General features: G+C 35.4%; 1 protein-coding gene across 1 annotated transcript; it reads right to left on the minus strand.

Moving 5' to 3' along the window:
• Nucleotides 1-6,228: 6,228 nt before the first annotated feature.
• Nucleotides 6,229-10,615, minus strand: SOSTDC1 (sclerostin domain containing 1). The gene is made up of 2 exons (XM_008055860.1): nt 10,230-10,615; nt 6,229-7,717 (listed from the first exon to the last, which is right to left on the minus strand). The coding sequence occupies exons 1-2, from the start codon at nt 10,432-10,434 to the stop codon at nt 7,302-7,304; spliced, it is 621 nt and encodes a 206-aa protein (XP_008054051.1). The 5' UTR covers nt 10,435-10,615; the 3' UTR covers nt 6,229-7,301.
• Nucleotides 10,616-12,703: the final 2,088 nt, after the last annotated feature.

Below are 12,703 nucleotides of genomic sequence, written 5' to 3' on the forward strand. Positions count from 1 at the left end.
GGCTTCACCTAGTACATGGAAACTGTTATAAAGCAAGAATTTTATGTTTAATATGACTATTTAGAAGAAGACAGACTGCAAAAAGCAGCTTATGAGCACACAAATATAGCTAAATAATCTAATGAAAAAGTCTATATAAAATTTCTAAAAATTTTATACCAGAAGGTAGTGCTTTTCCAAGAAGTTAGTGCTAAGATTACATCTGCTTGCAAATAAAGGTTTCAGCTCTATTTGGCAGGCTTTCCAATCATAAAGAAATATTTTTTTCCACTATGCTTTTATTATTTGCTATAGTTTACCGCCAATGTTTGTGGCAATACTAGCATTCCCTTCTGAAAGATAGTCTTCCTGTTTTAAGTCCAGATAGTACAACTTAGGTAATGGATCTAGCAGTGATACCCATGAGTCTTGCTCAAAATGGGATTATAGGTATTTACTTTGGCATCTTGCCGTAGAGCATCTGTTCTTTTCTTGACTGGATTGCCATTTGTTCACCAATGAACCTAAGCACAAACTAAGGTTTCAACAATTACTAAATGAAAAAATAGATTAATGAGTGAATTTCAAATATTATAAAATATCTTGACTAGAAATATCACTATATCACTTGTAATATATATGGTTATGACTTTAAAATAAAAACTTCCAACAAAAAGATATAACATCAGCTAGACATGGTGGCTTATGTCTATAATCTCAGCACTTTGGAAGGCCTAGGCAGGAGGACTGTTTGGGACCAGGAATTCGAGACCTACCTGGGCAATATAGCAAGACCTTGTCTCTATAAAATATAAGTAAATAAAAATAATCATCATTTTACAAAAAAACCCAATTCTCATTTGGGGTTATAGCTACTTTAAAAAGTTTTATTTTCTTGGCCATGCATGGTAGCACACACCTGTAATCCCAGCACTTTGGGAGGCTGAGGCAGGAGGATTGCTTGAGCCCAAGAATTCCAGTCTAGGCAGCATAGCAAGTCCTTGTCTCTACAAAAAAAAAAAAAAGAAAAATACATAGCTGGGTGTGGTGGCACATGACTTGAATCCCAGTTACTAAGGAGGCTGAGGTGGAAGGATTGTCTGAGCCCAGGAGACCAAGGTTGCAGTGAACTGTGATCATGCCACTGCACAGTCTGGTTGTCAGAGTGAAACCTTGACTCCTAGAAAAAAATAGGTATACATATATAGAATTCAGAAGTGGATAAATAATAGAGTAGCAACAGGGTTTTTTTTAACAAAGAAAAATTCGAATCTGTTTTGTGCCAAGTTTCATCTTTTCCCAGATCCTTAACATTTTTCCGGTGTTTGCTCAAGTTTGGACAAAGAGCAAGAAATGCCTGGTGACAAGTTGCCGTCAACCCCTGGAGCTGGGTCTCTCCCCTGGCCTCTTATGTTGCTTGCCTGACAGAGGTATTGGCTATGATGGAATAGTTCAACTTCCATAACAAGTCTGACTAAAATCTTACTCCAAAAGTTCACAGTTGAATGAACTGAAGACAGAATCAGAACTAGAGAGTAGCATAAGTCAAATCTGCTTTTGTGAATGTCGTTGGGACTGTAAATATGTCCATGTTGTCTGAGGTAACAGAATGTGACTATTTTAGAGCTTGAAGACACTTTAGACATGATCTAGTTCAACTCTTTTATTTTACAGATGAAGTAACTGAGCCTTGGGAAACTGAAGAAACGAGTGTGAATTCACCCCGCAAATTAGTAGCAGCACAGTCTAAACTTTGGTTTCCAAGTTTATATCGAAAGCCACTTGTGCAAAATGGCTAAACTAAAAAAAAGTGCAGATGAGTCACATTGAAAACTCTATTTTTAAAGATGTCACACTAAGTCACAAAGTACATGTAAAATATTTCTTTATTAGAATAAAAATAGGCAAAATTAATCAACCTTAGGAAAGAGCATGAATGAACAGGCAAAATGGCAATGCTTCATTAGATTGTTAAACACATTTGGCAGTTCTTCGTCTTGGATTTACAATAAAGAAATTTGCAGCAAGAAAGTTTTTTAAAATGCTTTGAGCTCGAGGAAGTAAACAAATTAGCCAAAAAGTTATAATTTATAAACCATTTATGAAAAGTAAGACAGGAAACTAGGCTAAAAACAGCAGAAAACGCAGGTCAGTAAAAATGGTTAACTATTTAGCACAAATATAGCACTGATTAAAGATTGTAAAGGATCATAATAAAGTCTTGCTTTCTGGACGGCTGGCTTCAGTGTTTCAGGCTGTCTTTCCCAAATTTAGGGGAACATCTCAATAAATAAAAGGGTTCAAATGACCATTTTGTGACAAATTTGTTGATATTGTAAGGTAAAATTTTTTAAAATTTGTGTGAACCTAATGACAATAAGTTTCCAAAAAAGAATTTATTTCTACTGAAAAAAATGGCACCTATATCTTAATAGTAACTTATTTTTAAGCTGTGTCCAACTCTGGATCAGTTTTTATAACAATAAATTTTAGTTTAATGTATTTGTGCCACTGATATTGTCATCCAGTTTAGACATTCTGCCTCAGATTCAAACAACTAATCCCTCTGCTAAAAATGAAATCAATAATACAAGGTAACCCTTGATTTATGGTTACTAAAATTAGAAGAAAATATTTTAATTTTTTCATAAGGAATCCCCTAAACAGTTTTGCTCTTCACTTGTTAATCCTAAATAAATCCTTCAGCAAACCAGCTACTGTGGATGATAAATCCAGTCATTTGCTCTAGAAATAATGATGCATTCATTTTGGTATTAATTCATTTAAATCAGTGCTTGAACCTGGAAATTGAACTGTCTTAACATTGAGGATTCCTGCAGTAGTTACTATCCTAGAGCACTTTGCAACATATGCAGGCAAATGCCATCAAATGTGAAATTAGCTATGCATCAAATGTGAAATGCATCAAGTGTGAAATTAGCTATGGAGTCAAGAATGATGCATGCAACAGTGGAATTGAAAATGACACTGACAAGTAGAATGTCTTTTGGGATATCCATTTCAGCAGGTCTCTTTGCAGATGCAACAAACATTTGATGCAACAAACATTTCTAGTGGCCAAATGTCTACTTAGTTCACAAACCTAGACTCATTTAAATTCAGCATAGAGCTATATTGTAATAGGTTTCAGTGAAACCAAGATGAAAGTTAGTTCTATCTGCCTCTGAGGGAAAGAAACATATTCTAACAAAAGAGTGCTAATTTCTATCCCTGAGAATCCTAAGTCATTTCTCCACTGAACTCCTTCTGGGTTTCTACAAGGATTCCATCGAAAATTTGGCATGCATTTCATTTTTTTTATTATGACCATGTGACTATAGGAGACATATAAACACTGAATTTAGGGTATGGAGTGAATTGCCATTTTAGGGTTAAAAAGTATTTTCAAGAGTTAAATCTAATCTAAATCGTGCTTTAATTCCAAATATGATTAATTATTTTTTGATATCTAAAAATTTTTAGTGATGGCAAAAACAAGAAATTACAATATACTAAATTTCAGCTTTCAAATGCTTTAATTTTATTCAGCAATTTGGAAGTTTTCTGATTTTGCTGCTGCTAAATAGTATTCTCTCCACCCACATCTTCTAAGTATAATTATTCCACTGAGTATCTATTAAAAACATTGGGCTTAATAGGCAGATCATGTTACCTAATGAAAAACAAAGTTTTAGTAGTCTAGTATGCGTTCAGTAATGATTTATAAGGTGCATAACACCGCAAGGTCTCCTGATACACCTTTGCTCATTTGATAAAGGGCAGGAATGAATTAAGACTCAGTCTTTTTATTTAGCACATGCATTCTAGTTTTGATTGTTTTTCAAAATAACAGTCAAATAAACATGGCTAACAGTGGATGTTTGTAGCTAGCATTCATGAATACACATGAGTGATCTGTAATTAAAATATGAACTTATTTACAAATAGATTTTTTTAAAGGTTTTATGTCCATGTTTGACTTAGGTCTAGCATACTACATATATTATTCATTGGTGTATGTGCTATTAATTTTGCTTTCATTCTTGTTATTTATATATCTACATATCTAATATATCTGTAAATATCAACATATCTATATCCATTCATATGTCTATTTATCATCTGTGTTTCTACCAAACCACTTGAAAAAGTCCTTTATCTATGGTAGCCCAATAAGTTTGATAAGCAAATCTTTTCATAGACATTATGAATATAAATTTGGCTTAAGATCTTGCTAAAATTTTCATAATTAATCCACCATTTTGAATGATAGTTACTAAGGTGATAATAAAGTTATGGACAGCTTATCAGATTGGAACATGTGAAATACCTGGAAAAAAAACCCCACAAAATACAATTAGCAACTCAAACACAGGTGCATTTTATTTTATTGTATTGTATTTTACTTTTCTGAGTTGGAGTCTTACTCTGTCACCCAGGCTGGAGTGCAGTAACATGCTCACAGCCACCGCAGCCTTGAGCTACTGGGTTCAGGTGGTCCTTCTACCTCAGTCTTCCACGTAGTTGGAACCACAGGTGTGTGCCACCACGTCTGGCTAACTTTTTGATTTATTGTAGAGATGAGGTCTCATCAAGTTGCCCAGACTGGTCTCGAATCCCTGGACTCAGGCAATCCTCTCGCCTCGGCCTCCCAAAGTGCTGGGATTACAGGTTGAACCACCGCATCTGGCCCACAAGTGCCTTTTTGTATTTAAAAATAATAACTAAGAAGCTATTCTTTCTGTTGACTTTTAGTTTTTATTTCACTGAGAGACTAATTTTACTCTAGGTCTTATTGATTGCTGACCTTTTCCTGTTGTTTGATGTTAAATTCAATGCAATGAATACATCTTTAATGTAACATGGCCTAGAATGGATCAGTAAATTGAATGTGATCATGAAAAATTGATCCAGTCCTTTAATTTGCAGACTACACGTTTTATTTATACACTTCTTTAACTTCCTTTTTATTTTTTAGTGTATCTATGAGCATTTACTAATACACTATTAGTAATCAAATCAGTGAAGATTTTAGCATTTTATTATTACCAAGATCTTTTTTCAATGTTTTATTGTAAAAGGCAACAACATAGTTTTCTTGATTGTGAAAACCCATTGTCATATCAAGTCCTTTTTATGCCTCAGATCTTAGGACATGCTAGTTTTTGAGATGATCTCTAAGGCCTTCTATGAAGATGCTATCTTATGGAGAAGAAAGAAAAGGCTAAGCTGTCTTAAATTTTATATGCAATCTTAAATATCCCGTATTGAGGATAAACAAGTAAAATAGATGTACAAAATAATACATTTTTGGTATATTCAACCTAGGATATAATTGTTATGAATTTCCCATGCATTAATATGGTGATATTCTAAGAAATAAGTTAACATCTTATTTATTAAGACTGAAAGAGAGATCAATGACAGATTATGACTTATTTATAATAGTGTGATTATAAAATCTAGAGATATTCTCTTATCTTTATGTATGTTGAGACTCTCCTACCTCTCTCATAGAAGAGACAATATCAATGTTCTTGTTTAGTTTAGTGTGCTATATGGAATATACACGTGACTGTTAGACATGTAATTACAAAAAAAAAGAACTTGCTACAAAAAGTGCTATGGAGACCTCTAAACTCAGCATCTCAAGAAGGAAAACCCACATACTCTTATCAATACACATCTGAGCCTCTGGTATTTGCAGTGATGAAATCGATCATTTGATTGAATCATCACGTCAGTCATTTAACTGTATATTCTGGTTCAAGATTGTAATTATGTTGCTTAATGTAACAACATGCTAAAATTGAAAACACTGAAAAGTGAGTTTTTGCTTTGTTGTTTTTATTTTTAAGTTTGGGGGCCACACAATAGTATTCAAAATTCCCCAGCACAAGACATTGATTTATCATAATTCTTTCCTTTCTTAAACTTAGCTGCACATTGAGATCACCTGAAAAACTGAAAACAGCCAATATCTGAGTTCCACCCCCAAGAAATTCTGATATAGTTTGGACAAGAGCCTGGGCATTAAGTCTTATAATGTCTCCCCTAGTTGATAATGTACAGCAGACTTGGCATCCACTGGTTTATATAAATCTGATATTCTCATGATTCACTTGTGGATTGCCATCCAACCTTTTTAACCATCCCGCTTCCTGAAGAGATGCTCTCTCTGTCTCTCTCTCTCTTCTCTTACTATAGGTATTTCTGTCAAAGCTTGAATTAGCAAAAAAAAAGTTATTACTCATACATTTATTCTACAACTTTTGTAAACATGTACCTTTTTAATACATGTTAGAGGCAAACACAAAAACTTTTAGCAGTGTTTATTTTTGTTAAAAGAAACCAATGGAATTGAAGGTCAAGACCCCTTCTGATTGCACAGATTAAACAAGAAAGTATTACATACTTTGGCTTTACTAAGCATCTTACTGATTTTAAAAGATCCATACTACTGATAAAGTTCATGATGAAACATATATGCAATAAGGAGACTAAATTATTTATTTTACATATCTACATGTATTTTCATATTTCTAGATCAACCACAAATCATGTCTGAAAATATTTAGGTACATGAAAAAGCTTCAAAACATACAAAATTAACATTTTGAAAAAAAATCACATGTGGAAGCTCATTAAATAATAACATTGACAAATAAATAGTTAATCAGCTTTACTTATTAGCTTGCCATGCATTTCTGACATTCCATTCCAAGCAAGGGTCAGCATGCAGGGTATAATTTCATACTAGGCGACTGTAAAAAGCTACAGGGCTTATTTTTGATGTGAAATGTCACAGAGTCTTTTAAAAGAAGATCACTCATGGCTGCTGAACCGCTCCCATGAAGATGACCAAAAAAGCACCTTTCCGAAATGTTACTGTGAAGATTCATGGCAACATTTTTTTTTTTTTTAACTTTTGTTTGAAGGGGTTTTTGTTTGGGGGCGGGGATAGGCTGGGGGATGGGGGGTAACCGAGAGACCCTTTTCTGTTTTAAAATGTAATGACTCAGTGATGTATATAGTATCAACAATCTTTTAAGAACGACAGGGAATTAAAACTACAGGATGCTTGAAATTTAAATGCAAATCGCATTCATGGATATACATACATCTTGAAAAACTTGAAAAGGAAAAAAAAAAAGCGATTCCCAAAGAAGGTCCTGATACTTAGGACAGCTTGTTGGGTTTAATCAAAGCGGAAAGCATATACTTTCAAGTGAGAAAATAGCAATGGCAGGCTTGAGTCTTCCAAGCAATCAAATCTGTAAAGCAGATGGTTACTAGTCAGTCCAGTTATGGGAGTCTGAGTTCTAACTCATGCTGTGCTTGCTGGATTTGCTGGCTCTTTTCCGCTCTCTGTGATGCTGGGCTGGCTTGGCAGGCGACAGGCTCTCGAAGTTGTGACTGGACTCGTTGTGCTGCCGGGTGTACCTCTTGCACTTGCAGGCGGTGACCACTGTGATCTTGTAGGTGCGCGTGCTGCCATCTTGGCACTGCAGCTGGATTCTCTGGGTGCGCGTTTTGTCATTGACACACCTCCACTCCTGGGGGCTCCTCCTGCTCCAGTACTTGGTTCCATAGCCTCCTCCGATCCAGTTAGGGAGCAGCGGCAGGGGCAAACACTCGCCGGCGCACACCAGCTCCTTCAGGGGGCTGATGCTGGTGCACTGGCCGTCAGAGATGTATTTGGTGGAACGTAGCTCCCTGCATCCCACTTGAACCCGAGCTGCAAGAAACGGCAAAGAACGGGCATCAGAGACAAAAAGCAAACGAAGATGCAAACAGCAATCTACAATGACAAAATAATATCCCAATGATAGCAAGGGAACACCTATTTTGTTTTCAGAAGGCAAAAATCTGCCTGGATAGTGGTAGAGACGTTTTCACGAAAATTATCCGTCTACATGGCTATAACTTTGGGGGGGGGGGGGGAAGGATCTAGGGTTGATTTTTTTTTTTTTTATGTATCACAGTAGCCTATTGCTAATTAGAGTATTTGGAAATCCAATTTTCTTAGTCTCACTTCTCAATAAGGGTTTAGCAGCTCTTACATGTATGTGTAAATATTCATTCTTCAATGTGTTAAAAGAGTACACTTTAACGTACTCTTTCTCAAGGGTCATACTGGATAATGTCTGCAGGTGCTTTTAATTAGGTTTTTTTAAAAAAAATCTGTTGAGAAAATGTGGAAAGTAAATATTGTGTACAATGAATACGCAGTCTGTAATACTTTATTTCAATGATAAAACTCAGCTGCAGAGAATCATATATACATATGTGTATAACATCTGACATTTTGCATATCAGACTTAATAACTACATTTTAAATGTAAATTCCCAAACTATCTTTTAAAAATATAAATAGTAAAATGATTGAAATGCAAAATGCCACTACAACTCAAAATTCAAAGCATATAAAAGACCCTAAATCAGGAACGTATGGTTGCCATAACAACTTGGCTACATGTCCATGAATTTTATGGCAGAAAAATGCCTAACATGTCTGATTTATAACTGCAAAAGGAACCTCGGTGTTCATTTCCTGAATACTGGTCACGGCAAACTTTTTGTTTTAGTTATATCGATTTGATAGGTATGTTCTCTAATTGGCTGTTTCTTGTTACATGTCTTATGCAATTAAAGCAAAAATTAATCTTGAAACAGTTGGAAGTTTTCCTTATCATTGCTTTGTTATCTGAACTTGAGGAGAATTGCCTATAACAAGCTTGAAAAGTAATCAAGCCTTGCTAACCAGTGGGGGGCGGGGTGGGGGAAGAAACTTTAAAAGTATAGACCGCTGAAATTTTAAAAATAAAAATTATAAGGGACATTGAAGTGGTTCTATATAGAATGCTGAAAGCTAAGCTAACGTAGAAGGTACATTAGGACTCTGACTTCAACTGTGTATCCCAGCACTTCTGAGATCTGAGATATAGCCGAAGGGGAATGTGATAGTTGAGAAAAGATTTATGTACATACACATACACGCATACAGATCTAGAGATGAGAGATGAAATCTGAAGGGTAGACTATTTGTCTGGACGGTGTGCTCAGCTTGCGTGATTCTGATTCCAGTTCACCTTCCTACAGCTGCCTTAGGAAGGCACCTGGAAGCAGCCAGAGATGACTGTGACTCGTCTAGCTTTGCATTCCTGTGTATACGGAGATTCGGCGTTTTTGCAGTGACAGTGCATTGCCAGTGAATACCCACCACAGAGCTCAATAATCGAATAACAACCAGATATTTTTTTATATACATAAAAGCAACCTTCTTCAGGAAAGTTAAAACACCTTCGTTTTCTTAGACATTAACAGTCATATTTGCTTTGACTTTTCGAAGGTCAAAACTACTTTTAGTAGTTGAAAGGAGGGAGAGAAAGATTTGTGTAAAATTTCCTGTGCGCTGTTTCTTGCTGTCTCTCTTAAAACCTGATTATTAGCATGTGAACTCTCTAATGAAAAGGACCGAAACAAAAGTTAGGAGAAATCTGAATCCCCCTAACCAGTAGTCAATTCGTGTGTCAATTAAGCAAACAGAAAAGGGAAAAAAATTTGCTCTCTGTATAACACATTAGCATACTGCTATTTTATATCTCTTAAATTACAAAAATGTCCTCAGTCTTTCACAGAAATATGCAACTATCTAAATTTTGACCTTGTTCCTCAGGAATTATTTTAGAAAGTATGTTTCTCCAACATTTTTAGTTTTAACCTTCTTTTGCATCGAGCATCATCAAAACTTTCAACTATTTCCCTAGACATGTTTTAGAAACCCATGTGAACAATTTTTTTTCCCCTAAGAGCTTCTTTTTTCCCCTGTAATTTTCTACATGTACTTTTGGTGAGCAACCTTTTATACACTTTACCAAAATTGCACATGCCCTGAAATAAGCTCACAAAACAACCTGAACTTAAGCTATCTAGAATGATTATTTTTAAAAATCTAATTTTGCTTGATTTTAACAAAGCGACAGTTTAATTCCTGGAACCGTTTTCTTTATGGATGTTTGATAAAACGTAAGTCTGTGCCTGCATGATCAAATCACTGTTTTAGTTCTGTTAACTTTAAAATCACTAGCTAGGGAAGAATGCCAATCTACACATGCATCAGATTACTCCCAGATTGTTTAGCAAAATATATATGGTTCAGGTTAGTTAACAATGAAACAGTTCTACAGAATGTGAGCTAATGCTACCAAAAAAGAAAAAAAAAATGTGTACAAGTAAAACACACTTACTGTTCCGATCCAGTCCAGTGTTACTGAAATGCCTGCCTCCGTTTCTGGCTTGGTTCAACGTACTGTTGTTGCTGGGGTGTGCTGGAACAGGTTTAACCACATGTGAATAAAGGATTTCTGTGGCATCATTTTTAAAAGCCAAACAGCTTTTCATGAGGATGCATGCAAGGAGAATGAGATAGCAATGAATGGCAGGAGGGAGCATGGTGAGTAGAGGGCTGGCTTGGCTGGAGAGCTGGTGAATTCCTCTCCCTCTGCGTCTGCACTGTAACTGTGAAATTCCTGCTCAAGGTTCCCTTTATATATCCACAGAGGTTTGGCGTTCATTCAGGTGTAAAGTTGTGTAGAGCTTCAGAGTGAAAACACAGAGAAGGGGTGGGATCCCTACATGACCCTACAAAAGAATTTTACCAATGGAAAAGAGGACTGCAGGGAAGGAGGAGCTTAGTATACAAATTCCCTGAAATTTCAGAGTTGGACTTCACCACTTGCCTGTGAGCCGAAGCAGACAGGCACATTCTGTATCAACGACAGACTCTGTCCTTTCCTGAATCTAGTTCACATTTGGGATTCATTAAAATGAGTATACGTTGCTGTTCATTTATTCTATACGTAGTTGTTCTATCCTCGCCTGATTTTAGAGTATTCAGGGCAGGAAGAGGGTTCCTCCCAGATAACAGGAGGAATTCGTCAAATATTGTCGGACTTGCATGAAGCACCTAGTTTGTTAAATATATTTTGTCTCCCAAGAAGCAAACGAATATATATTTTTTTCCTTAACATGTAAGGCACAGAGCTAAGATCTGCCCCCTGGACATACTTAAATAATGCAGCTTTGATCTGCATGAACTACTGTGCTGTGAGGTAAATTATTGCCAGGGCTTCTGGGTGGAGAATAATGAGCTTGGTTCTGTCTGCAGAAGGTAACTAATATCAACTTTCTTCTTAAAAATATGTCACAAACATTAACATTCATAGCATTATTGGACACAAAGCCATTTATGACAGATTATTGTTTAGCAAATTCCAGATATTTTCTAAATTTTTTTAATTTGCTGCAGAACACGGGTTCTACCCATATTTACTTAACATTTTGTTCATTACTTCCCGTGACTCTGCTGCTCAAGTGAAAAATGCTGTATTTTTCTGAACTACTTTATCCACACCTGGAGCAAAATTCCATTAATTGATCCTAAGCCACTGATCTTCATTCCCGAAAAAAAAAAGAAATTCCATCTGATTTATGAGACATTTTAATTGGAAGAACTACATATTCTGAATCACTTTTTCAATTATAAATCCATTTTTGTTTTTTGTGTGGCTGCTAAAATGACCTTAGAGCATAGATACTTTGTATTACTTTATAAGCTTGTAACTGCAATCTATCTATCCACCTATCTATCTCAATTTCTCTGCAGCAGCACTATTGGCATTTTGGAAGAGGTAATTCTTCATTATTGGGGACCTAGCCTGTGCGTCAGCAGCATCTCTGGTTTCTACCCACTAGAAACCAATTCCATCCCCCTCCCCCCAGTTGTAACAAAAATATCAACCATGATTGAGAGCTACTAATTATCTATCCATCTATCTCACTATAAAAAGAAAGTAAAAATAAGAATAAAAGACTAGTTATTTAATAGTACTAAGAATTATTTTTAAATGGTACTGTGGTTTTGTCTTAAAACAATGACTGATTCTCTTTTAGAGATATATACTGAAATGTCAGAAGATGAAATGATAGGAGATTATCATTTATATCATATGGAATAAGCTTCAAATAATATGGGTGGCACAAGATTGATCATAATTTGATGATTGTTGGATCAGGATGAAATGGTGTTCTATTCTGTTTACTCTTATGTATGTTCAAAATTCTACACAATTAAAAAGTTTAAAAAACAGAGTCAAACAATCCATCGAATGGACACATACTTCTTATTAACCATCTGCTTCCTATTCTAAGGTAGTATGTAGTCACTTATTGTTACATCTTTCCCGGAAAATATCATACCAGTTTATTTCATGCAGATGGAGATTATATGTTAAACATCATTCTAAAATACTATGAAGAATTTCTTGTTCTGCTTATTAGGAGACTTCATATTAATTACACAGAAATATGTTAAAATAAATCATTAACCTACAGATCTAATGCCTAAATGATGTCAAAAGGTGAAAATAATATTTTCCCTCTTAAATTTCATTTTTGTATGTTAGGAGCAGGAGATATTTCAATTTGGATTTAATTACCACAGTAAGCTGATCAGATTAACCAAATGAATGTATAATTGTTAAATCTGCTCTTCACCTAGTAATCTGTAGGATCAACCTTAGGATATCACCTCAGGCAGAAGAAAACTAGCAGGGAAGCCAATGTAGTTGTGTACGTAGCTAGGAACAATTCGGAGTACTTAGGCCCAATATGTCTTACAGGCCAAACTTAGAAATCTACTTAGATAAAATAGAAATAATCA

This window comes from Carlito syrichta, unplaced genomic scaffold (genome assembly GCF_000164805.1).
Source record: "Carlito syrichta isolate Samal-C Ts95f unplaced genomic scaffold, Tarsius_syrichta-2.0.1 Scaffold301993, whole genome shotgun sequence".
In the NCBI taxonomy this organism is placed as follows: Eukaryota; Metazoa; Chordata; class Mammalia; order Primates; family Tarsiidae; genus Carlito; species Carlito syrichta.

Coding starts and splice junctions, on each gene's coding strand:
- SOSTDC1 (XM_008055860.1), bottom strand. CDS start 10,434: ATGCTCCCTCCTGCCATTCATTGCTATCTCATTCTCCTTGCATGCATC. Junction 7,718..10,229: donor CACTGGACTGGATCGGAACA/GTAAGTGTGTTT, acceptor CGTTTCTTGCAG/CTCGGGTTCAAGTGGGATGC.